Raw genomic sequence first — 25,636 nt, forward strand, 5'->3', positions numbered from 1 at the left:
TGACAATATTTCCCTCAACATTGTATATTGTATGTATGTACTATTATCGTAGTGCCGCTTCCAAGAAAAGCGATTATTCACGCATATACGAGCTCAATATTAGTAACACGGTGTTGTCTCATTCAACTATTTTAATTCCGCTTTTTTAAACAAATAATTCATTTCCCCAGTGTGACTAATCCAACTTAATAATCTGGCATAGGAAGTACCTTTATAAATAGTCTTATACAAATATTATGTTTGGTGAGAAAGAACCGATCATTTGCGGTTTTTTTTGACGTATACATTGGGGTTTTTTACTATTATTAAATCATCCACACTTGGGGTGTGAATTTTTGTAGTTTTTAAATGCCTTTTAACCGTGTATATATTAGTTAAAATAAAATATTTTCACTATACAACTATCGAGAGTTGATATTAATTGAATCTTGCCTTTAAATCACCTTCTTGCGAGTGATATATATAAGGACTGAATACAGCTTTCTTCCATTTCAACGGTTTTTTTTTTGTAATGAGTATCTTTGAACCCATTATACATATGTATATATATGAGCACTATAATTTGTATGATAAAACCCACATTTTAATGACGTTCGGTTACGTTATGGTTCTGGAAAGTGAATCAATTTTTTTACATCGTATGTCAATGTCCCTATTTAAAATAAAACTGTTTTGGAAATGGCTTTACAAGCGTCGAAACGTTACGATAATAAGGCTAAAAGGTCATTTAGATCGGAAATAGACCATATTTTAGATGGCACTCTGTGTATTCACTCTATAGAGAGAAATGTTTCATATTCAATGAATTAACATAAAAATATTCTTCCAGGAGAATTTAATGAGCCCACAAGTAACCTGAGGTTTAAATTCAACTGTTTGAAATATTTTTTTATTTATCTCAAGCAATTGAATGCACTTCAGTTAATTCATATGCCTGGAAGAACATTGTTATTTATTCCAAACAGAATATTCCATAGACGTCCAAACGTTTCTAAATAAAGACTTTTGTTCATCGGTTGATGTTGTTGATCAGAGTGGCGTAACGCGTTGATTAAGGATTCCAAAAATAGGAAGGCTGATGCTTCGAAATTCATAAATTCACTCCCGCATCTATTTTTATATAGTTCCGGGATATTTTTAGAGAAAAAAACCGTAAAATTAAAGAGTTTATAGGGCATTTCGTAAACACTTGCGTTTACTTTCAATTATAAAGAGAACAGGTCCCAAAACGATTTACGAATCGAAAGTTTGGAATGTTAAAAGGGGCGTTCGTCTAAATATTTTGTGATCAATATTATTGAGTTTTTGCACTTAGATGAGGAGAAAAGTCAGTAGATCCTTAAAGAATCCCAATTGAATTATCAGAAGTTTTTTTTGCATACATTGATTAAATAGTTGTGGCCCGTATGGTTGATATGCTTCGGATTTTTATTAATTTTTAAGAAAACCTGTTTAACACTTAGTCAGCAACTGTTTCGTTATAAAGGAATGGCGTGGAGAAGAAGTTAGAATATATACCTGACTGACAAGGAGAAGCATTAATTGCTTAGAAATTTAGAATAAAAAATTATTTTTAGGCGGTAGAACTTGAACTGCCTGTAAACAAAAAAAAATTTAAGTTCAGTGAAAAAGGCTTTAAGTGTCTGAAGTAGCTCGGGGATAAATTATAAACTGCCTTAAAAAAATATTTTTTTTTTGGAGACTGAGTAGTTCAACTGCCTGGACAATGCTATAAAATTACTTAACCAGAATATTTACAAAAAATGTTGGAAAATCGAAAATAATTATTCTTTACTATAGTAGAGCTAGAATTGATGGGATCAGAATTAGCCTCAGATGCCTCAAAGAAATAAAAATTTTAACTCTGGTTATGACAAATTTCTGAAAAAAATTAATGAAAAGTCCTACAACTGCTGTCTTAAGAAAAATGTCTGGAAACTAGAACAAAAAAATTCAATTGTCTGGAAGAAAGAATAAATGAAACAACTCAAAAAAAACAAAAATTTAGTTTTTGGGAAACGAAGTTCAAAAATCGAAAAATGAATTTAAGAGACTGAAAGGCACTAACAATTACTTTATATAGTCTAAAACAAACAGAGGTGAATTCAATTTCTGCCTGGAAAAACAGCATTTTTCAAAGACTGGTGAAAAATTGAAGAAATTGGCAGCTGAATTTTACTGCAAAAAAAAATTAAAACGGGAAAAATGAATCAACAGTTTTTAACTGCCTAAAAGAAATACAAAATGAATTAACAATGTTTTATATTTTTAGTTCTAGGCAGTTAATTTAGGAATTTTTGGCATATTCAACTGCGTAAAATAAATTAGAAATTGGTTTGTTGCTATTATAAGTTTCTTTCAGACAGTTTATTATTAAATTATTTATATTATTAAAAGATAAGTTTATTATTAACAGATTATGCCGTAAATTATAAAAAATATTACCGCTTATGAACTCTTTATACATTTTTTTTACGTACTTCATTAGAGGAAAGGTACTTATCTAATAAAAAGCATTTTTACGGAAATTTATTTTAAATTTCTTAATAAGGTTTTATTATTCTACATTTATGACGACGGTTGTCCCTTGGTATGATGTTATGACAGCACCGGTATTCACTTGTGAAAAAATCGGCTTGAATTGCTTTTTTAAATGATCAATACTAAGTTTAGCCTTAGTTAATAAAAATATTATATAAAAATAATAAAATTTTAAACCACGCAATATTTATCAAATTACCATGAGTCAAGTGAGTAAAAGTGTAAACTATTTTTTTTATTATGTTGTCTATGATAAAAACATTAGGTTACATAAAAAAATCCTATTATGCAAGTTGTAACTGACCCAGTCACTTTTTATAGATTCTTGTGACCCAGTTAATTCGAGAGAAAAAAATGCAAATTTTTGATAAAACCTTATATAACCTAAAGGAAGTACAGCTTGTGTGCATAATATGTATGATAGCACAAGGTCTACTTAGGTAAATATCAGCTTATAAACTTGAATTTATTGGTTTTTTAGTATATATAGTGTGGTAATTAAAAAAGTTAATAATTTATTCATAATCCTTTAAAAAACAAACTCATCCTGGAATATCCTAATTAAATATCCTTAAACCAGAGAGTACGTTCGGCCTACTAAACAATAATTATGAATAAAATAAATTGTCGAAAGTCGTTTTTTATGCAGCTCAAGGTCTCTGCGTTTATACTCGCTTCATTATATTAAATTCAATGATAATTCAGTTCTGCTGTAAATGTGGGAATAAATAAATAAATAAACCTCAGTATTATCTTGGGTGTGAAGTGAATAAGTCAGTGTATGTGTGTATGTGTGTCTTCCTTTAGTTAGGATTAAGTTTGAAAAAAGGTATTAGATAAATTTGCTTTTGTTGAGCATAGAAATCGTGGTGTTAGTGAGCTTTTTGGCCAAAAACTGGTGAAAATAAGTACAAACTTATTTTTTTAAGCCTTTTTTGTTGAAAAATGTTGAAGAATAAATACTTTAGGAGCAATCTCGCCACTAGCAGTCAATAAACAGTCAAAAAAGTCCATAATTTTGCCCACGACCAATAATGCCGACTAATCCATCGGAATATCTGGTCTTCAAAGTGACCACTCACTTCAAAGTCCAATAACTCAAAAATGAGTCAACGTATTCTTATGAAACAAAAAGCAGTGTATTTAAAAAAGTGTGCTGTATAAATGTTGTTGAAGGTTTAAAGTTGTCCAAGTAATATTTTTAGAGAAATCAAATATTTTGTCAAGTGAACGCCAGAGGGAATGTATGGCCTTTAAAGTGACCGCTCACTTCAAAGTTCAATAACTCAAAAATGAGTCAATGTATTCTTATGAAACAAAAAGCAAAATATTTAAAAGAGTGTGCTGTATAATTGTTGTTAAAGTTAGAATTGTTGTATAATTGTAGGTAAAGGTTAAAGTTAAGGTTAGTCTTCAAAGTGTCCACTCACTTCAAAGTCTAATATCTCAAAAACGAATCAACGTATTCTTATGAAACAAAAAGCAGAATATTTAAAAACTATGGTGTACAAATATCGTAAGGGGCTTAAAGTTACCCAAGTAATATTTTGGGAGATATAATAATTTTAATAAAAACACAGCAAGATGCCTAAAATATATCCATGTCTCATTAAAATCTTAGTTCGGGCATATTTAATTAATTATTTATTTTATTACTTAAAACGTTTTGAAACCATTTTAGTAAATATATATATATATATATTTTTTAACTGTTTTTTATACCTTGTTATTTTTTTAATGGTTAATATTGCGGATATTCCCGTAAAAACTTAGGAATATTCCATAAATGTCCCATTAACACTTGGATGTCAAAGAATATCCAGATGTTCCTAGTATGTTTTCGAGATTAGTCCAAGTAAAATATGTTCCTAAATAAATCTGTTGAATTAAATAAAAATATTCTTCCAGGCAGTTGAATTCCATCTATTTCTGGACTTTGTCAGTTAAGGTAATCCAGGAATATTTCAATAATATTTTTAGATCAATTTATTAACAATTATTTTGAAAATATGATATTTTTTTAAGCCTTAATATTCAGTATATTCTGACACTGTTTCAGTTAAAGCATTCCAGGAATATTTGTATTATATGTTCAATACAGTACATTTTCAATATATTTTAAAAAATCCAATAAATTAATAATAATTTGAAAATAATATAAAGGATCATTGGGAATATTTAATAAATTAAGGGTCTCTCCTAAAATATCCTAAAAATATGGAACTATTTTATGTATAAATTCTTGGAAGATTCCAGATATTTATTGCATTATAACGGTTAAAATTTGACTCTATTTGTTTTAATTTATTTAAATAAATTCTAAAAAATAATCTGATAACATTAAAGCAGAATATTGCAGAAACGTGTATTATGATGATACAAGCTATTTCCCTGGAATATTCCTAAAACGTTTCAGATTTTCCAGATACCTCTTTAAACATATTGTCATTATGATAAATCTAATTTTTCTGGAAAAATGTCCAAATAGGACTGTCCTAATTTTAAGTCAGAAAGTTGTAGTATTTTCCATAGAAAAACATGCATTTTCACTATAATTTTTTTGACACTTTCAGATTCTCACCCTATAAAAAATGCCCCTTACATTATATTCAGTATCAGACGGTCCTCCCTCTTTGGCAGTTCAACAGTGCCTTAAGTACCTAAACCTGGAATATTCCCTGGTCAATGTGGATTTTGGAAGGGGAGATCATATGACTAAGGAATTTGAGCTGGTAAGAACTATTTATAAAAAATCAAATTATTTTAGTGTAGTGTTTTTTTAGAAAAATCCTCAAAAAGAAATTCCAGTATTAGACGACAATGGATTTCAATTTGGCGAAAGGTAATTATTATAAATTTTTTTAATAAGTTTTAAATATTACATTAATTTCTTTGTAGCAATGCCATATTGCAATATTTAGCTGACAAATACCCAAAAGATTCCACATTGTATCCTAAGGACTTAAAAGAGAGGGCTTTGGTCAACCATAGGCTCTGTTTCAATTTGTCTACGTACTACAGATATATTTCTGAGCATGTGGTAAGCATATTAAACATCATATAAAAACGATATATTTAGATTCAGCAATATCCAATTTTTATTTATTATTACTTACTCTTTTATTAAAAAAATCGCGAAATTATTACATACAATTTTTTTACCGCTACGCCACTGCAAACTCACGTGACGTTAGCTCCGCCCCATAGCCCACGTGGTCAGTTACAGCCAATCAGAAGAATTAAATTAGTCACGTGCACCACGTTGCCAAATGCCGTTAAGAAACCTTCAAATATTTTGTTTTTAATAATTTGAACTTTCAGATGGCCCCGATATTTTTCGACTACAAAAGAACTCCGTTGAGTTTAAAGAAAACTCACATCGCCCTAAGCAACTTCAACACTTACCTGAAGAGAAATGGGACGAAATATGCAGCTACAGGTAAGAAATGGCCACGGTGGAGCTACTAATTCTTTAAATCCTAAACTAGGGTTGCTATATTAAAAACATATGTAGACTTTTCTAGTATATTATCCTTATAAAGTATTGCCAATAATATTTGACTAAATTGTGTACTTTTTTAGTCCAAACACGAGTGATTCTTATTTTTTCTTTCTAAATAACAAAATATGGCAACGTTGTGTGACATATGTCTAGCACCACCAATTTTCATTAGATAACGTCACGATCGCGGACTTTCAGCTGGTAACGGCAACAATGTGCCTCGAAGCCATCGATTTCAATTTTTCCGAATACGACTTGGTCCAGCAATGGTACGACACCTACAAGCAGGAATATCCTGAACTATGGAAAATAGTGGAAAGGGGAATGAAGGAAATCAGCGAATTTGAGAAAAACCCTCCTGATCTGAGCCATATGGTGCATCCCATACATCCTGTCAGGAAATAAGTCTAATAAAACTGATAAATTTTTAATAGAGAAATCCTGTTTTATTTATTATGCGTATTTATACAGTTTAATTAGGCAAGTAAATATGACAGCACTAGCACATTCAAATCAAACGTTAACGATTCTCAACATTAACATTAGACGGCTCTTAGCAGTAAAAGCTGACATTTGTCAAAGTCATTTTGCACTTGGATAGGGACTGTCATTGTTGTCAATTATGTCACAAAAGTTTGACAACATTACTCGTGAAAAAGCTGCGGTCATAACCTAAAAATTACTGCAAAGAATCTTTCTTAGGATGGCATGCATATGAAGTAGTTTATTAATATCAAGTTAGTTGTATATTACTAATCTGTAAAATTGTAAAACTTAAGTTTTATTATATTAAACTTAATGCAGAACTTCAATGTTGTAGTCAAACGTCACAGATTTTAAACTACAGTTTGTCATTTTTGTAATAAAACGTTAAAATTTAACGACTCGTGCTAGTAAAAACTAACATCTGTCATATCATAAATTGACAATTACGTCAAGACTGATGTTTACATAACCTATAAATGATACAACTGACATCCAAAATGGCGTTGACTTCATAAAGGACAGTAGGGTGCTTACACGATCATCAAAGTGAGTTTAATGAAGTTTCTATGCAATATAAATAATAGTAATCTTGCAATGTTGTAGTCAAACAGGTTTTCACCTGCAGTTAGTCATTTCTGTAATACGACGTCACGATTGAACGACTCGTGACAGTAAAAGCTGACATCTGTCAGAGCAATTTTCCACTTATATAGATACTGTCAATTATGTCATGAAAGCTTGGCAAAGCAACTTCTAAAAAAGCTGAACTTAACCTAAAAATGACTTCATAGATGAAATCTAAGATGGCGTTGATAAATGTATTTAATGACAATTAACATTACATTATTGCCAAAGTAGTTTTTTTTGTACACACCCATCACTCAATACAGCATCAGAAGAATGTATAAAATAATAATAAATTGTTATAAAGAAAATGAAATATTTAAAGAAATATCATCGGCTATACATGTAATAGACGTCAACATTAATAAACGACTTGTAACAGTAAAACTGGCATCTGTCATGTCAATTTTGTTCTCTTAGGGCAATTGTCATAATTGTCAATTACGTCACATCAAACAACCATTTGTTTGTTTAATTGAATGGATTTAGACCAGTCAAATTTACTGACTCTTACCAGTAACAATTGACATCTGTCAAATTAGTTTGTAGAGCATCATGATTACCAATTACGTCAAATATGATGCTTACATAACCTATAAGTGCTTTCATATCCAAAATAACGTTGACGGTTGCTCTTGCTCTATAGAAGGGGATAGAAAAACTCTTAAACTGTGAGTGATTAGTTAAAATACAGTTTTTTTACACGGAAGTTGACATCCAAAATGGCGTTGAAGTCTAAATGAAAAATAGGATGGACTCGTGACAGCATAAGTGCCGTATCTGTCATAACAGTTCTGTTCTGGTATAACTACTATCATAATTATCAAATAGGTTATACAATTTTGATATTATTGACGTCACGATACAATCACATCAAAAATAATTAAATTGGATTTTTTAAATTTCCTTGGGTGAATTAAGATCAGATCATTCATTCAAATCTAAAGACTCTCATGACAACTGACATCTGTCACATTAATTGTTGAACTGTCACAATTGTCAATTGTGTCAAAACAGTTGGTTACATAACTTAAAAATGGCGACACTGCTGATAATGGCGTTGGTATTTTTTCATGGACACTTACCATATTAATTTGTAGGAAGGGATAAGAAGGCTTCAAAAAAAAACAATAAATTCTTATAAAGAAACCGTGTTTTAATATACATAAGTAACATGAATACAACATTTATACAAATGAAATATGCAAAAAATAATAATAAATAACCATTATATAAACAGGTAACAAAACTACCATAAAACAGCTATAAAATAGACAACATGTCGCAATACAGTTACACTATTGGCAAAGTATATGCAAACCACCCTGTATATAAGACACTTTCTTTTTAAAACAATATACAAAACAAAAAACTCATAGAAAAGAAAGTGTTCTATGTTTGATTAGGTTGCAGCTATAATACGTAGGCTACAAAACTGTATACAAAGCATTATTTATTGGCATTATTTGTTTTATAATTAAAAATACAATTAACGCGGCACTGATGGTTATCATTTATAAATATTTAGTGCAAAACCCGATTCAATATAACGCATCCATAAATAAATAGTCCTAACAAAGGCACCACCATAGAAAAAAATCATAATAAACTTTATTTTTCTATAAAATTGTTGCTTGCCTTTTATATTATTTAATAAGGGTAGAACCCTGTTTTTGACACACTGTAGAAATATCCAAAAAAATTGACTTAAGCTTCATATTGCACATGCGCCCAAGAATTTAACTATAATATATGTCACTGGGGTTCTTTATGACCCTCCTCTCTCCTGCTCCCTAGCAGCCATTTTGTTTTTGTCATTCTTTTTTATGTGGTGTAAATGTCATTCTTGTCAAGTCAACGTCAAATTTCAAAAATATCGTTTTCTAGCTTAATTTCTTTAAAAATATTTGATTTTTGTTAATAAATTTCTGTAATAAATGAATATTTTTATACAGGATTTAGTACAATTATACAACGAAATATGCCTGGTATATGTAAAGAATTTTTTTAGTACATCAGTGTCTACTTTTTGCCACCCAAATTTAACTACCAGTCGCACATTTTAATGAAGGATAGGCACTAAAAAAGAACCCCATTGGACTACAAATTAAATAGCATTAAATCTAGTATACACGACTGGCCAATGTCATTCTTGAAGGCCGAAGTACCCATGCATGCAACAGAAGAACCTTAAGTGAATGAGAGAACGACAATGCAGCTTCACTGCACGCAAAACATGAGTTGACCAGACGTGTATACCGATGGCAGGCTGGTTACATAATATGAAGATGATCCTCTTCATATCTGATATCTTTGTCTCTCGATGCGACAAAAGAGACAGAAACTGTGCAGATCACCGACGCGACATCTACACCTCCTCATCTTGGCACCGTGGAACGACAACGTGAACTATTTTAAACGTTGGGTGACGTTGGCGAGGGCGACCGCGAACGCTTGCAATGCTGAAAACGGATACTGGAAGTCCAAGGTGTAGGCGTTACCGTCGATACGGCCAAACTGCATCACCTGGAGTTAAAGAATGGATAAATATCACACTCACATATATATGTATATGAGGTAAATAGTACTCAGAAGCTTATTCTTGAATTATTGACAGTAGAATTCGGTATATTGGTCTTTTTCTGGCATCTGTCTGGCAAGGACAAGTGATCATTCTATTAGCATTTCTACGCCCAATAATATTATTAATAATAATAATTTGCAAATAAATTGAAAATCATTCTCATTCAGAGAAATTTGCATTAAAGATAATAATAAAAACTAAACAGACACTTATCAACAAACAACATCCTTACATGTTGCAACTATACATATATCACTTGCTAGTATTAGTAGGCAATATAAAAGAAAACAAAACGTAATATAAAATATCTGGGACTCCAACAAAACGACATACAGAATAAAAGAGATAATTAAAGGAAACAAGAGATTAGAGATTAAGGGCCGTTCTAAAAACCCGTTTATTCCCGTAAAAGCCATCGACACATTTGCAGTCGCACATACATGAAAATATTGCCAAGAAGTTGTACAAAGTTTACTGCACTGCACTATATACGATAAATAAATGAGGCGTCAAGTTGCAAAACCCGCCTTATCCCACAATCTTGATTTAGAGATAATTGACAAAAACTATTTTACACAAAGTTACTAGCGGTACTTCATCATTATCAGAATCTTCTTGAAAGTTTTCTGGGGCTGCCTGAATTTCATCTAGTAATTCTCGGTAGTACACTAGGATATTCTGATCTCGCCACTCTTGCCCATAGTGCTTACGTAGAAGATTTTCCACATCTTTGATTTTTTCTTGCTTAACAGGAATTCCAGCAGGTAAACGTTCCAATTCCATATTTCTATAAGACTGGCCTTTCTTTAGTAAACTTCTATAGGTTGAAACACAGATGTAAATAGCTCCGCACTAGCTGTGCGGAGCTATTTACATCTGTGGGTTGAAAGATCAGACTTATAATTAACTTCCCCTTTAACAACAATGTCACCTTTAGCGTTTTTTTTCAGCGACAATCTTTTACACTGGGAAAGTTTAAAGTGCCAGCTGGAAGTATTTTTCATGACATGGGATGATTCACTTTTCCAATCACTCACAATACATTCTCTGTCACCTAGTTTTTTGGAGCTTTCCTTGCTCTTCAAATAACAAGTAATAATCTTCTGGTTTAACTATGACTTCTTTTCTACGAACTTCCTTTTCGATTCTTGCAAACACTCGATCCGGGGGTAGGTAAGAATGCCCAACTACTGGAAATGTTAGTTTTACTTCAGTAATAGTAGGTGATGCTTGCGTCTGTAACCAGTATCCTAACATGCAAACAATCGTGGAATTCTTGTTTTGTCCAAGGCACCCATCACAAAACATTTCAACTACATTAATGTCGTCGCTGAAGGTATATGTCGTTAGGAGATGATTTATCATTGAAGTTATCTCATTGGATCCCTTAGACCTTTCATTTTCCAACCATGTATATATCCGTACAGAATTGCGTGTCTGTGTAGATTTTGAGCCTCCAATGCAAACGGTAAAGTTATAGCAGTACAGTTGCCTAGAATAATACGCTGCTTGATTTTTGGTAAAATCATGTTCTTTTGGCAATCAAAGGAGAACTTTACTGTGTTTGGTAATTCTTTTTGAATCATTTTGGTGAAGCACTGTGCTTTTAACTTATGCACTCTCAGTTCAACCATAAGTAGATTTTTTTGTACCTCCGGCAATTTAATTTTTGAACATTTTTTTAAGGGAGTGATATTCAGAGCAAACATCGGTGCTGGGGCTTTTACAACTAATATTATAGTCAGAAATAAAAACCATTTGAAAATAGTCATACTTCACTGCAAGATTTGGTTCAACAGAAGCACAGTACATCTTCCACAGCTTTCTGATGCTTAGTTCTGAAGGAAGATATTTCCTAGTCGACTTATGTCTGCTGTAGTGGGATTCAACAGGCTGCAGTTTTTCAATAAAATCTGTAACGGACTTTTTTCTATCCTCATATTTTTCTGGATGTCTATTTCCACCCTTTTTTCCTACTGGACCGTAGCCTGTTTCTAGATGTCTTTTGCAAATTAACTGTACCCTATCTTTTTTGATACCTAATATCGACAAAAATGAGTTTTGACATACTTGAATCTTCTTATTGCCTGTACGGACTCTTACAAAGAATCTGACTGTCATTCATTTTCTGGAACTTCCTACTTTTTCAGCTCTTAATCGTTGTGGTTGTTCCTGAGTTGTATAGCGCAGAATAAACTCGTCTTGTTGCATTTTCGTTTTGTTTTCGTAAAATTGCTCGTGGAAGTGCAGAATATCTTGCATTCCTAATTCATTGCATTTTAAGGCATTTTGTTTCTTGTGTTTACATGTTGGTTTGGTTGGTAATGTTTTTGCAGCATACCGATTCTTCTTTGCTCGCTCACGTTCCAGGTTTCTACATTACGTTTACGTTTGCTGCTAATGATGACTGTAGTTTCATCCATTACAAATATTATGAAACACACTTTCTACCCCGAATAAAAATAAACGATACTTAAAATGCTTTTAAAAAGCTAAAGACGACTGCTTCAAAATAATAAACTGATAATTCGACGCCGGGCGGTTTATCTGCACGTGGCTGAAACAAATCTGTTTGAATTGGTTGGAAGTTCTCTGTTTTCATACAGTAAGTACAGAGTTGCCAAAATTATCAAATCATTTATTTCACACTTTATGGATAAGGCGACAGTAGCATCATACTTGGATACCATATTGTTATATAAGTACCTATGGTATAAAGCGGGTATTGCAAGCGTAATCACAGTGAAAGTATATAAATGGATAAGATGGATTCTGCCGCAGTAATCGATTTCTAAACTTAATTTTAAATAGGTAGGAGCGACTTTTGCTGCATTTTGTGGCTGTATGGTCCTGGGTATTCTAAGGTATTGATATATTTACGAACACAATTTATTTTGAAAAATGGACAAGGCGGGTTTTGCAACTTGACGCCTCAAATACTGTCATAGTAAATGCTTTAGCAAAATGGAAGCAATGGTACTTTCGAAACACAAGAAGCTTTGGATTGGTGACGATTGCGCACTAATAACGGAAATGTTCCAGCTGTAAAAAATGATAAGCTTTATATTACTACTAGAGAAAATTAAAAGACTTTAGTTAATGATGAAGAATCTCGAGTGAATCATAATCTTGTTAAGCTTACCACAGTTATTAATAGTACCGTTAATCTGTAAGTTTTTTTTGGCAAAAATAGGCGAAATCTTGATATTTTTCCAAAGGTTAGTGTTCCTTATAAAAAGTCTAAAAAGAAAAAATTGCGATCCCTTCCACCGTACTTTTTTGGAAAACTCAAAATCTTTTTGTAATCGATTTTTTGCAAAAACCATGGGTTTTAGAGAAAAGTGTCCGAAACAAAAAATTACTAAATTGCCTAAAACTTTTATTCCACGATCTTTTCTGTAAAATCAAATGCGCATAAGATAGAGGGTCACCGGGAAATCAAATATTGCTGATCTTCTTTCCAGATTATGTAAATTGGTATCGGATGAGACTTTTGATGACGACACTATTTCACAAGCACTCTTATGTCCATTCAAGTCATAGTTGCAAGCAGTAATGATGTCCAAATAATAGAGACGATAAACAAGTTATCAGAAGACTCATGGTCACCTAACGACAAAAGTCCATTCTACCCATTTCGGTTGAATCCTTTGCTTTTAAGTAGAAATAAAATAATAATTCCTGCAGGTCTTCGGAAACAAACATGACAGTCAGCACATGAAGGTCATCCAGAAGAAACGGTTATGAAGCGTCGGCTATGGTTTGGTGATCTCAAATTGATAGGGAAGCCGAGAAACACGCGTAAAAACCTGTTGGGAATGTTTAATAGTTTCATAACCCAACAAACCCTCGGCTATATATCTGGACCATAAAGGTATGTGGCCATGGGTTATATGTGAGAGGAACCAAATCAGGATTACTTATTACTAGTGATTATTGATTATTACTCTCGTTATGTGGAAGCTGTCTTTACAAAAGGCACTAGTTCCTCAACAGTAATTAGAGCTTTGGATGAAACTTTCTGTCGATTGGGACTTCCATAAACCATAAAGGCAGATCATGTTACTAACTTTAATAGCGAAGAATTTAAGAACTATTGCTCAATAAATGGAACTGAGCTAGTAAATTCTCCTCCGTATTGGTCTCAAGCGTTGAAAACTTTAACAAATCTTTGAAAAGCGATTTCAAATAGCCTATAAAAAGAGCGATAGAATCTACAAGAAGGAAATATTAACATACTTGCTGATGTCAATGTAACACCACATGGGACAACAGGCAAATCCCCCTTGAAGCTGCTGATGAATCGAAAAATTCTCCAGTATTGAAGATGTAATGGAAACACGGGACGAAGAGATGTATGACAGGGACTTAACAAATAAGGAAGGAGCTACTATTAGTGAAATTAAAGCTGGAAATGATGTTTTCATTAAGAATATTTTATACAAAAATAAACACCAAATTTTGATTCGACGGTCTTAAACAGACATGGAAATGAATTAACACTGCATGGAAATGAAAAGACTATTAAACAAAATATTGCGCACGTAAAGAAACTACCAGCTTCGGAATCCTTGCCAGTTTCTATGTCCCCAACTGATCCTTCATATCCTGAGATACTTATAAGTCCAGAACCGCTGAAATGACAAGAAGAAGAAGGCCTGAAAACGATTATTATTATATTATATCCTCCTTCGGAACCTTTTAATTCGCTTAAAGGAATATTCAGTTACAGGCAACTACGTAATGTCATACATTGCTACGAAAAAGTAAAAGTAACTACTCTGCACTGCAATGTATGTCAAATACAGTTCCAAAAAATCATTGTGCTACTATAAAAATTTGAAATAAACTTTTAGGATCTTCGGCGCCCTCTATCTTGTCTGCTATTGCATGTACATTGACTTAAGTAATTGTAGATAATTATATTCTAAACTTTTTTTGTCTTAGAAATTTTTCTTTTAATTGAGTAGCTGCCGTAAGAAATAGAATCCAAAAAATTTTTGACTAAACCAAAAATTATCAAACGAAGGGGGAATGACATAAAATTTTTTCAACAACTCCAGTAAATTCTTACGTGCCATTCATATTGATACAATGCGATTTTTGGAAAATAAACGTGCTGTATCTCGATAACAAGATATTGGAAAAAAAATGCATATAGCATTTTTGTAGGCTTTTTTGAGTTCTACACATTGAGCATATTTGAAAGAGCGAAAAAACATTATTTCAGCACGAAATTTTGGAAAAAGTAATTTTACGTGATTTTAGCGCCCTTTATCTTCTGCGCATTTGATTTTACGAAAACGATCCTGGAATAAAAATTCTATGCAATTTAATAATTTTTCGTTTCGGACACTTTTCCTTGTTTTCGGGAAAAATCCATTATGAGAAAATTTTTAAGTTTCCCAAAAAAAGTACGGGGGAAAGGGATCGCAACTTTTTGTTTTTGGGCTTTTTATAAGGCACATTAACTTTTGGCAAAGTATCAAAATTTGGCTTATTTTTGCCGAAATCGACACTTTTCAGATGACAGATTGACTGCACTCTAAGGAAGTGAAATCGGAAATTTCCCAAATGAGAAACTCCATAGACTATATGAATGATTATCTGAAATTGGTTTAATCACTATTACTCTAGAAAATAAGGACAACAAAATTTGCATTATCAGAAAAAAAACTTGGAAAGGACCTCACTACAAACATTAGATTTACAAGATAAGGTAGAGTTTAAAAGAAGGCCCGTTCCTCAGGTGTCAAGCGCCTGCGTGCATAATATATTTTGGCGCCCCTTATATTTATTTTTAAAATAATAATTAAAAATAATATGTATGCATATAGGTATTTAAAAATAATGTATTTTTATTAAAGTTAATTACATATGAGTAAACAGGTTATCAATTAATACTAATAAACAAATAAACTAAAAAAATTGATTTATACATTTTATATACTTAGAACGTTTCTAAATATTAAGGAACTTATTATAATTTATAAATCACTCACTGAGTCAATTTTAAGATATGGTATTTTAGTATGGGGAGGATTATATAACAATGCTTTATATAAATTAACTATTGTCCATAAATATATCTTGAAGACTATTTTTAACAAATCAAGGCTTTTCCCTACAAATCAACTTTTTACAGAACAAGCAACTAATATAAGGACATTATACATTATAACAATATGTACATATATTCATTTTAAAACTCACATAAGAAACCATATAAATCATATCCATAATACAAGATCAAGGGCTAGAGGTGATTTATACATTCCTAGCAGTTTAAAAAATATAAATTTAAAATTCTTTGTATACTTAGCACCAAAAACCTATAATCTTCTGCCTTGCACATTAAAAAAATTAAAAAATAAATCAAAATTTAGCAAGGAATGCAATAAGTATGTTCATAACCATTACCAAGATTTTGCCACTGTTTTCTAATGTAGGATAGTTAGTTTTTATACTTGTATATAATATGTAATAACAAGTGTTATGCAATTGTTGAGAGACGTAGGTATTTAGGACTAAAAGGACAAAAATATTTCATTTAAAACTAGGACAAAAAATATAAAATCGAGAGCAGGATTTATCACAATAGTTTTAAGGTTAGTTAAGCAAGTTTATTATAATTCGGAAAATAGAACCAACTTTTTTTGAAACAACAGCGCACACAGGTGCGTTATGAACACCTAGGCGTTAATTTAAGATAGATACAGTGTAATAATATATATATTTTTTTTTGTTCGTACATAATTTTTCTTTTTATAAAATTACTGTAAATAAATGTGGCAGGGAGTCAGGGTGTACTGATCCCTCCAAATAATAATAAATACAATAAGTTATCAAATAGAAACAAATTCTAAGCAAAAATACCTATTAACTAATTTATAATATACATATAAAGCAAGGATATAAGAAACAAATACACATTACAATAAAATACGTCTGGCTTTTAAAGATGCAAACTCGTTTATCATTTCATTGTGATCAATGGCTTCACAAATCTGGTTTCCAACCGAGATAATTGCTAAATCCGATAATCGTTCTTGGGATATAGAAGCTCTTAAATAATTTTTTATAATTTTTAATTTCGAGAAACTTCTTTCTCCCGACGCCACCGATATAGGTAAACACAAAAATATTCTGAGTACTATTCTGATATCAGATTATTTTTGGTAATATAATTTAAAACGTTTATAGGTGAGTCTGCATCTGTTTTAGATTTAGGGTTTAGAGTTTTGGAAAAGCCAAACCGTTCCGATCGACCGTAGGACAAAATCTGAGTAGGACTAATTCCGGAATAAGACACGATTTCATAATGCAGATCGATTCCATCAACGTCTTTATATATCTTTTCTTCTTTTTGAATTTGCAAAGCTATGTCTAAATCCATGCACGATAATCTTATTACTTCTGAATCTAAATTTTGAAAATTGCATAAAAACCCAAATAAATCATTGAGTTGTATATCAATAAGTTGAGAAATTCCCTCAAAACGTCTCTGTAAAGATTGAATTGTGGTATCTAAAATTTGATAATAAAAATTTATTTTAAATTGTTGTTTTGGATCGAAAACAGTTTCATCAGTACTTTCATATGAAAACTGATTTTTGTTTTTTTTTTTGTCGTACTAAGGGAAACACTGGCTCTACATCAATCTTGTGGGCTTCTGCTACAGCTTCACTAATAAAAACATCTATCGATTATCCGACCGTTTTTCAGTTAAATAACTAATAACATTTTTGACTCCTTTATAACATTCATCCAAATTTAAATTTGGATTTTGGAGCATTGGAAAAGCCAAACCGTTCCGATCGACCGTAGGACAAAGTCTGAGTAGGACTAATTCCGTCTTCTCAAGGTGCCGCTATCGACTTAAAACCGAGGCGGTTGCTTTTGATAATATTCATTTTTTTCCCGTTCTTGCAACTTGCAATAATCAATGTCCCCTTAAACTTATAAACATTGATATTGTTTTTCTTTTGAGTTCGATTATATAGATAATAGTAGTATTCTACATAATATAAGTCTCCTGCTTTTACGAAAATTATAATAAAAAATGTACTTTATTTATGACAGACGTGTCGATGCGAGATCAAATGTGCGCCCCTAACTTTTGCCGCCTGCGTGCAGTGCATTCGCTGCATACCTGCCAGGAACGGGCCTGGTTTAATAGTAGGATGATGGGTCAAAAAATGATACGAAGCATTGGTGTAAAGTGATAAAAGTTGGTGTTAAAGACACAGTAGCACTAAAACAGGCCTACAGCCTGGCTAATTCAGTGCTAAGTTCAGCAAACCTATAAAATTCAAAATATTGTATATCTATAAACAATTGTAACTAAGAACTCGTATACGTACATACTCGTTAGGTACCAAATAGACCGTAGAAAATCTCCATATACTTAGAAGATCAGAGCTCGCGAAATATAGAAAAAACACGATCACAATTCTTGTAAGGAAAGGGTTACAATAAACAAAAAAAGAAGGAGGAAAAGGCGAACCGATACATGCAAAACAGATCCAGCAACTTCCTTCTTAAACAACCATCCACTTCACTAAACAAAAATACAAACTATACTGGGACGTAGAAATTCGCACCAATAAAAAAATATCGTGCAATAAATCAAACATCGTTTTCCAAAACATAAAAGAACAAATCATCAAAGCAAAGTATATGCAATTACCTGCACAAGCTTAAATACTTAAAGACTCAGGAAACAAAAAAGAGTAATCACCTTTATAAATCTTATTATTTCAACGATCACCCCACATAATATCTTCTTAATTAAGTTAAGTTTGAATTAAAGCATCCATACAAACATACGAAAGTTTGATATCCCTAAAACGTGCAAAATAGTCTTAGAATATTGAAAGTCTAGAATTAGCATTAGTACAAACTATAGACAGTTTGTTTGATGTTCCCCGATGTCAAATTCTTATATAGAAATAGCAAATGAGCAATTTGGAATATCAAGAAAAATTGACACTTATTTTGACAGGCACAAAACAATACTAGTTCCCATTTAATAACATATGAAGCATTTCTGTAATGAAATAATATGATAAGATACTGTATAAAGAAGCGAATATTCAATGTTAAATAAATGTAGATAACGTATATTAAAGAAAGGGGAACAACATGGCAACGCCGCTCTATCGCATTTTTGATGATACCGACACAAAGAATCGTTACCAGTGGCGTCGTCAATAAATATTTATATCAAAAACGTTTATTAATTATAAAGTATGCTTTAAATAGGAGCAATATTACCGTTTATGGATTCTTTATGCGTTTTTTTAACGTAATTCATTACATTAAAGGTGCGTATCTAATAAAGAGGATTTTAATGGTAATTAAATACTTTATAATTATTATGGATTTCCTAATAACGTATCTTATAAGATACATATTTTCCACATTTTAATATGCCATTTTTTTGCCAAGACAGCAAAAAAACATAAAATCAGTCCTGTGAATAAAAACTTGGACAAAACTCGAGTTTTTTAATCTTCATACCTTCTTAATAGATAAGTATATTCAAAAAAAATATTGGTTTAAAAATATAAAGATTCTCGTGTTTTACATACGCTAACTTCACATTCAAGTTTATATTTGGATTTATTTCTATGATCCCCTACTCTACGTTTATGATGACGGTTCTCCCTTGAGATTTTATGAACGTATCGGTATTTACTTGCGAAGAAATCGGCTTGAATCACCATGTGGCACAAGTTTGTATCATCGTAACGGTTCACAAAAAAACGCAAATGAGACTTTCTCCTTTTTCAACCAAAAACTAATGAAAAAACACATAAATTCATGAATGCCCAGTGTAAACACAAAGCCGTTTAACAAGATGACATTTCGCGCATCACTGAGCTTTGTCATATCAAATTTTTTAACACAAATAAGTTAAATTAATGTTGAACAAAAACAAACTTATTGTTCACTGATTCTAATTTTTCAATTTTCTTAGAATATGGTACTTCCATTCCTCGATAAGCAATTAAGGGTACATTGGCACACTCACCTGCTTTCCTCTAAACTCAATTTGAAAATTCTTGGCCGACTCCTGAGTAACTCTCCCCCCAAAGTCCAACTGGTAAACTTGACTGTTCTCGTTCCACATCGGGGCCTTGTTGTGCATCACGAACTCCCTTCTCTGCGTCGAATTCTGGTTGTTGTTGCAGCAACTCGCCCCGTTCGGCTCGATCTTACCCCGCTTTAGCTGAAACAGTCCGAAATGTTCTTTTGGGAAGCTTTTGCCGAAAGCGTCTATATACATTTCAGGCTTAAGAAGGCAGAGTTTTGAAGGAAAATCGGGACTGGATATCGCTTACTTTTTGCCTTAGTTGCGATTTCTGGAACGTTTCCAGGTCCTTGTAGTTGGTACCGTTGAAGATCTCGTCTCCGGAGGCGGTCACCTCGTCATCGGAACTTTCTTGGATGTTTTTATGGCGGCGCCGTAGGAACGGCGAATTCATTATTTTTCTACGGATAGGCGAGGCGGACTGAGGCCTAAAACCTTTAAAAAAAAACCCAAAATCTAGTAAAGAATTAACTTAAATTACGAATAATTAATTAAAAACGCGATTGATCATCAAGTTATTAAGAAGTTTTTCAATGGATTGAACACTCTTGATACTATCAAATGCTTTACAAATTGAGCTTGTCTTTCTAACAAAATATTGAAACATTGCTTGAAATACCTTTTTTACTTGGAGCAGGTGAGGACGGTGAGCTCCTAGGTAACCTGGGTGAACTTGGGGGTGTCGCCTTACTAGAGTCGTCCTCTCTTAGCCTGGTAATTAGTTTTTCTAAGTTAACTAAAGCCTGGGTATGTATAGGCACTCCGTTCTTCTCTATGGGACTGCTCTCCTCGTTTTCCGTCCTTGTTTTACCTTAGTCAAAGATAATTACTAAATTACTTTGAGTTTCTTAAATTACTTCGAGTTGATCAGTTGTGGTCAATAGTGTATATAAAAGTGTCTTATGATCCAGTTTGGAATTTTTATTTATATTTAAAATTGTACCAGAGACACCCAAAAAAAAATTTAATTGTCTCTAATTCTAATAAGAACTGTACTAAACTCTAGACACGCACAAAGAGTTTTTAGTATAATTTATGATTTTCAATATTCTCTAACTATCCTCATAATATGTCAAATGAGGTAAGGTCACGAACTTACTAAATATGCCTGGACCGTCAATCCATTGAAAAATAAATTACCACTACTAGGTGGCCGCCATTTTGCATAGTCACTCTGACCAGTTTCAGTGGTGTCATTTGTAGGGAAACAAAACGATTAAACTTTTTGGGAGGTTATGTTTACAAATACGAAATAGAAAGCTATATATAATTAGAGGATAGTTGCATTAGTTCTGATATTTTTCTTGTACTTGTTTAAAATTTAAAAAGTGTCAATTAACTTGCAGTATTTTATTATCCTCATAATTTTACTGTGAGACACATGTATGAAACTTGTATGTTGAAAATCGGAATCGTATGGCGGCCATGTTGCTTGGCAAAATTGACAGAGAGCTGACAGATAGTTGTTGACATTGACTGATAGAACATCATTTGTCATTGTCAATTTGTCATACTATTTGATTTGAGTTTGTTTTTCTATATATTTGTGTTCTGTGCTGTGAGATAGACTTATGCGTTAAAACATGGCTCTCTATGTCTCTCTATGTTCCTTGTCACACGTTACGTCTTGAATCGGCAGTGTTTATTGATAGTTGTTGACAATTGATTCTTATGCTGTTGCTAATAAGTTGTTGCCCTAAAGTAATCAATTTCTCTTATCCCTTTCTCAATTATCGTTGTTCCATATTCGAGTTGGTTCTAACAAATTCTTAATTAAATTTTACAAAATGTGTCCGAAATTTGAGGTTAGGATACCATTGCCACATCTAAATTTAGCGAATAATTAGTGAATGTTCCGGAACGGTTGCCTACCTAATATATTAGAAACTTTCACCGCTAGGTGTCAGTTCAAGTTTGATGATTATTGGCGCGACTTTTGAATCGAAATAAGTAGTAGGAAGAAAATAGAGTGTCAATAAATGTTTCTAGCAGTTATTGTGTTTAGTATGTACGTGTGTTATAATTTAGTTGAGATCTAATTAACACGTAAATGGATTTTTGCTTTCTGGGACTTACCTTTAGGCTCCTTTTTCCTTCTCATTAGCGGCGACGAAAAGAAGTCCCTGGCACTTCTCCTATTATTATTATTATTAATATTAATATTATTATTTTGGATTTCGCCGTTTTTGCTACTATTATTATAATTAATATTACTATTACAGCCATCGTCGAGTCTAATTATTTTATCTACGTTAGTAGTTTTAGCGATTTCGGCCGGCGGGGGGTCGCTCGGTTCCCTCTGTTCCGGAATCTGTTTCTGTTTCAGTACAAAACTAGGACTAGAACTAGAACTATGAAAAATATCACTGGAATCCAAACTTTTTGACTTCTCGAGCTGATTGGCCTGTTTCGCGTTGGGCCGTTGCCGTAGGCGACTCTGGCGCTTTTTATTGGGGTCTTTTGGATTATTTACTAAAATCAGCCTGTAACAACGATCAGTGACATTTTATAAATAAATTTAATGAAAATAAAGGATTTTCAAGGTGTATACCTTTTACTCGGATTGTCACCGCGGTTCAGATTCGATAACCTAAAACTGGGCGGTACCATTTGAGCATCCACCATGTCCAAATAGCCGACGCTACAGCTTCTGGTCATTATTCCAGAAGGTAGAAATGCTGCTGATGTATCTAAAGAAAATCAAGAAGAGTCAAAATTAATATAAGCAAGTGCATTAAAATTGTCCAAAAACGAATTTATATATGGCCAGAGGCTGAATCTTCAAAACTGTATCCATTAACGCTTAAATACCGCGTTAATGAAAGTGGTAGTATCATTTTTAATAAATGCAGGGTGTCCCATGTCTATTTACAGACAATTTTCTTCCAGTGATAATAAAATCCACATATATACCAATACGTAGCATCTCACAAAAGATAAATATACCCAAAAGTTTAGTACAGCGAATTCTGGCTAACCACAGATACCATCCCTTCAAAATTCAATTGGTGCAATAATTACAAACAAAGAAAAATTATATGGAGTGATTTCACAATAATGGAATAGGATAATCATCATAATAGTCATTATTGGAATACAGGTCACACATTGGGTCCGAGAAACTCACTTTCAGAATATTTGGGGAATAAATGTACTGGCCAAAGGTATTTAATCAATATCCAATGTGTATCCAGTTAATATGTGGCTTCCATAAGATGGTGCTCCACCTCATAACTCGCAATTTGTATTAAATTTCCTTGACATTAGATTTGGAAGATAATGGATCGGTTAGGTGGCCCGCCCGGTCACCTGACTTAACGCGCTAGATTTTTTCTTGTGGGGCTATTTAAAGAACCAAGTTTACACTGAAGAGCTAAGAAATTTGGAGGATTTAAAAAACGAAATTACACGTGCTCGAATTTAGTTTATTTTTCTTTGAAATATAGGTTTACTTTGAATTTTGTGCTGAATTAACTGTAAGGCCTTCATGTTCTTTATGCTTTCCTAAAATGTTTCATAGGCTTTCTTATTTTTCCTCTAATTCCGTATTCAATCTTACTGTCTGATTCCATATTTCTATCCAATTATTGTGTTAATTTAAGGTGTCTCAAAGGCATTCTCATTATTCCCCTTTCAGTTAATGTTATTCTTTTTAGTATTCCTCTTATTTTCCTCCCTATAATTTCAATGGAATATTAATAAATATTTTTAAAGAACAGCCAAGAAGTTCTTAGAGAAGTAAAAAGAGAATTTGTGATCTGAGAACCTACAATTTCCTTTTTCTCTTTTCTACTTCTCTTTTTAAAATCGGCCTTACTGAAAACGTACCTCAATGCAAGGAAATGTATTGTTTAGTTATAACTATAATCTAGATTCGTACTAAGTTTGTACACTACATGTTATTTAGGGGATTAATAAACTATTATATTAATAAACTATGCGTAGCAATCTACAACCAATTCAATTTCTGTATTCTTGGAATTCTTATATCCTTCATGTTTTTCCAAACATTCTTTTCGTTCTTCTTATCCTTTCTCTTTTTTCTTCTTCATTCTCTTCTCTTCATATACTGTTTTCCTTGTTTTGTACGTATTTTTCTTCTTAATCTTCTTTACTTTTTGACGTCATTCCTCAACAGAATGAGATATTTTTGAAAATTTAATTCAACTACTGGAATGAATATTTCAATTTCTTCTACATCTTTCAGAAGATCGGAAATATATCCGATATATCGGGAGATCGCAGAGGCCACGGTTATGGATCTCTGCGGCTAGATATAAAAATTTCTAAATATTCTTGAGCAATTAAGCTAAAGTGCGCTGGAGCACCATCGTGCATAAAATACATTTGATATCTTAGCTCAAGGGAGACTTCTTCTAATAATGCAGGCAATTCCTCTTCTAGAAGATACCGATAAACATCTCCAGTTAATCGTTCTGGCAAAAAAATGCACCAATCAACTTATCTCCAATAATTCCCACCCATACATTAACCGAAAATTGTTGCTGGTGCCGACTTTCAATAATTCCAATGCGGATTTTCTTATGCCCATGTGATTATTGTCAACATTCATTCAATTGCGTTTTTTGAGAAATTTGCTTCATCTATAAATAGATATCTTACCACGAACTGAGGATTTTCTTTTTTTTTTCTGTTGTATAGATATAAATGGTTTGGAGTTATATAAATGGTTTGGAGTTTCCTCTTCGGGATGCTGGAGACTAATATTTACGATATTGTCTATTGACTAATATTTACTCTTGTAGCAGTATTTCTTGTACTTTTTGTAGGGTTTTACTCAATTTGGTTTAACACTGCCTCTTCTACTTTTACAGTTGCAACTGTACAACCGGGATATCCGAAGAATTCTTTGTTAAATTCAACTTCTAGGTATTTTAATTTATTTAACAAGTTCATAGAAAGTAATGTTTTGAATTAAACTGCCTGGAAGAATATTTCAATTTCGTTCACTTTCACATCACACGGGTGTTTGAATTTATTCAATAAGCTAATAGAAAGTAACAGCTTTTCATTCAAATTCAATATCGTCCCGATTTATGAATATATTCAATTTTTTCTTTTAACCTGAAAAAATATTTCTGTTTCTTTCAGGTCTAAAATATTCTTCCAGGCATTTTTTGGTTAAGGTACAAGGTGCTCACAACTCGAAAAATCGACGAATTAAGCAAATGATCCAGATTATTTAAGTAATTGGAATTAAGACCGAATAGAACTCAAAAAAACAGTTTTTTTAATGGTTTTATAGTCTATTTCTGAAATATGAGTGACTTGAGACATCCTTTCGACCTTTTTTCTCTTTCTCTTCCTCCTTCTACTTTGTTCTGTCTCTCTTTCTCCGTCTACTCTGCTTTTGTTGGTGTTGTTCTTGTTACTCATCATATTTGATCTATTCTGCTTTCTCTTTTTGTATCACTGATTTTTCTCGTAAAAGTATCTCAATGAAAAGACCTGAAATGCTCTTGAAGATTACCTTGACGTGTTCTGTACTAACTTTTCCTCTTGATAAAATTCTTCTTGTTCTTCTAAGGCCTTCTTTAGAAAACCCTCTTTAGATTCTAGTTCCATTCCTTTATGGCTTCAACTTTACTTAGTACCAGTTACTGTACCCGCCATTATTTCCATGATAAATTGGCAGAATTGAGAAAGAAACTTTTACATCTTGGTACTTTTTCTTCATTATAAGCTACACAACTACACAACTCAATTAATAACCTCTTTTAAACTTTCCATATAAAACTATGGCCTGGCGTCTATCTTCTTCTTCCTTTATGTCTTTTAAAGT

The 25,636-nt window shown here is 32.3% G+C and overlaps 2 protein-coding genes across 5 annotated transcripts in view; one reads left to right on the forward strand and one right to left on the reverse strand.

The window, feature by feature from the left end:
• Positions 1-3,216: 3,216 nt before the first annotated feature.
• Positions 3,217-6,482, forward strand: LOC126734424 (glutathione S-transferase 1). 3 transcript variants are annotated; one of them, XM_050438050.1, is made up of 6 exons: positions 3,217-3,328; positions 5,115-5,273; positions 5,325-5,383; positions 5,440-5,581; positions 5,863-5,980; positions 6,216-6,482. In XM_050438050.1, the coding sequence occupies exons 2-6, from the start codon at positions 5,133-5,135 to the stop codon at positions 6,446-6,448; spliced, it is 693 nt and encodes a 230-aa protein (XP_050294007.1). In that variant the 5' UTR covers positions 3,217-3,328; positions 5,115-5,132; the 3' UTR covers positions 6,449-6,482. The 3 variants fall into 3 exon arrangements, with proteins under 3 accessions (XP_050294007.1, XP_050294006.1, XP_050294008.1); XM_050438049.1 differs by having other exon boundaries at positions 3,219-3,370; XM_050438051.1 differs by having other exon boundaries at positions 3,276-3,332.
• Positions 6,483-8,365: 1,883 nt separating this feature from the next.
• Positions 8,366-25,636, reverse strand: part of LOC126734289 (tubby-related protein 4) — a 54,605-nt gene continuing 37,334 nt past the window's right edge. For both annotated transcript variants that reach the window (XM_050437847.1, XM_050437846.1), the window contains exons 15-20: positions 22,385-22,523; positions 21,910-22,316; positions 20,453-20,644; positions 20,084-20,268; positions 19,774-19,971; positions 8,366-9,679 (exon numbers count right to left, since the gene is read on the reverse strand). In XM_050437847.1, coding sequence (XP_050293804.1) covers positions 9,563-9,679; positions 19,774-19,971; positions 20,084-20,268; positions 20,453-20,644; positions 21,910-22,316; positions 22,385-22,523 — 1,238 coding nt within the window. In that variant the 3' untranslated portion in view covers positions 8,366-9,562. The remainder of the gene's footprint in view (positions 9,680-19,773; positions 19,972-20,083; positions 20,269-20,452; positions 20,645-21,909; positions 22,317-22,384; positions 22,524-25,636) is intronic.

The sequence above is a fragment of the Anthonomus grandis genome, chromosome 3 (genome assembly GCF_022605725.1).
Source record: "Anthonomus grandis grandis chromosome 3, icAntGran1.3, whole genome shotgun sequence".
NCBI classification, from domain to species: Eukaryota; Metazoa; Arthropoda; class Insecta; order Coleoptera; family Curculionidae; genus Anthonomus; species Anthonomus grandis.

Excerpts from the sequence above, each read along its gene's own strand:
- LOC126734424 (XM_050438050.1), top strand. The coding sequence starts at position 5,133 with ATGCCCCTTACATTATATTCAGTATCAGACGGTCCTCCCTCTTTGGCA. Across the intron at positions 5,582-5,862 it reads GATATATTTCTGAGCATGTG|ATGGCCCCGATATTTTTCGA; the intron begins GTAAGCATATTA and ends TTGAACTTTCAG. Across the intron at positions 5,981-6,215 it reads GACGAAATATGCAGCTACAG|ATAACGTCACGATCGCGGAC; the intron begins GTAAGAAATGGC and ends AATTTTCATTAG.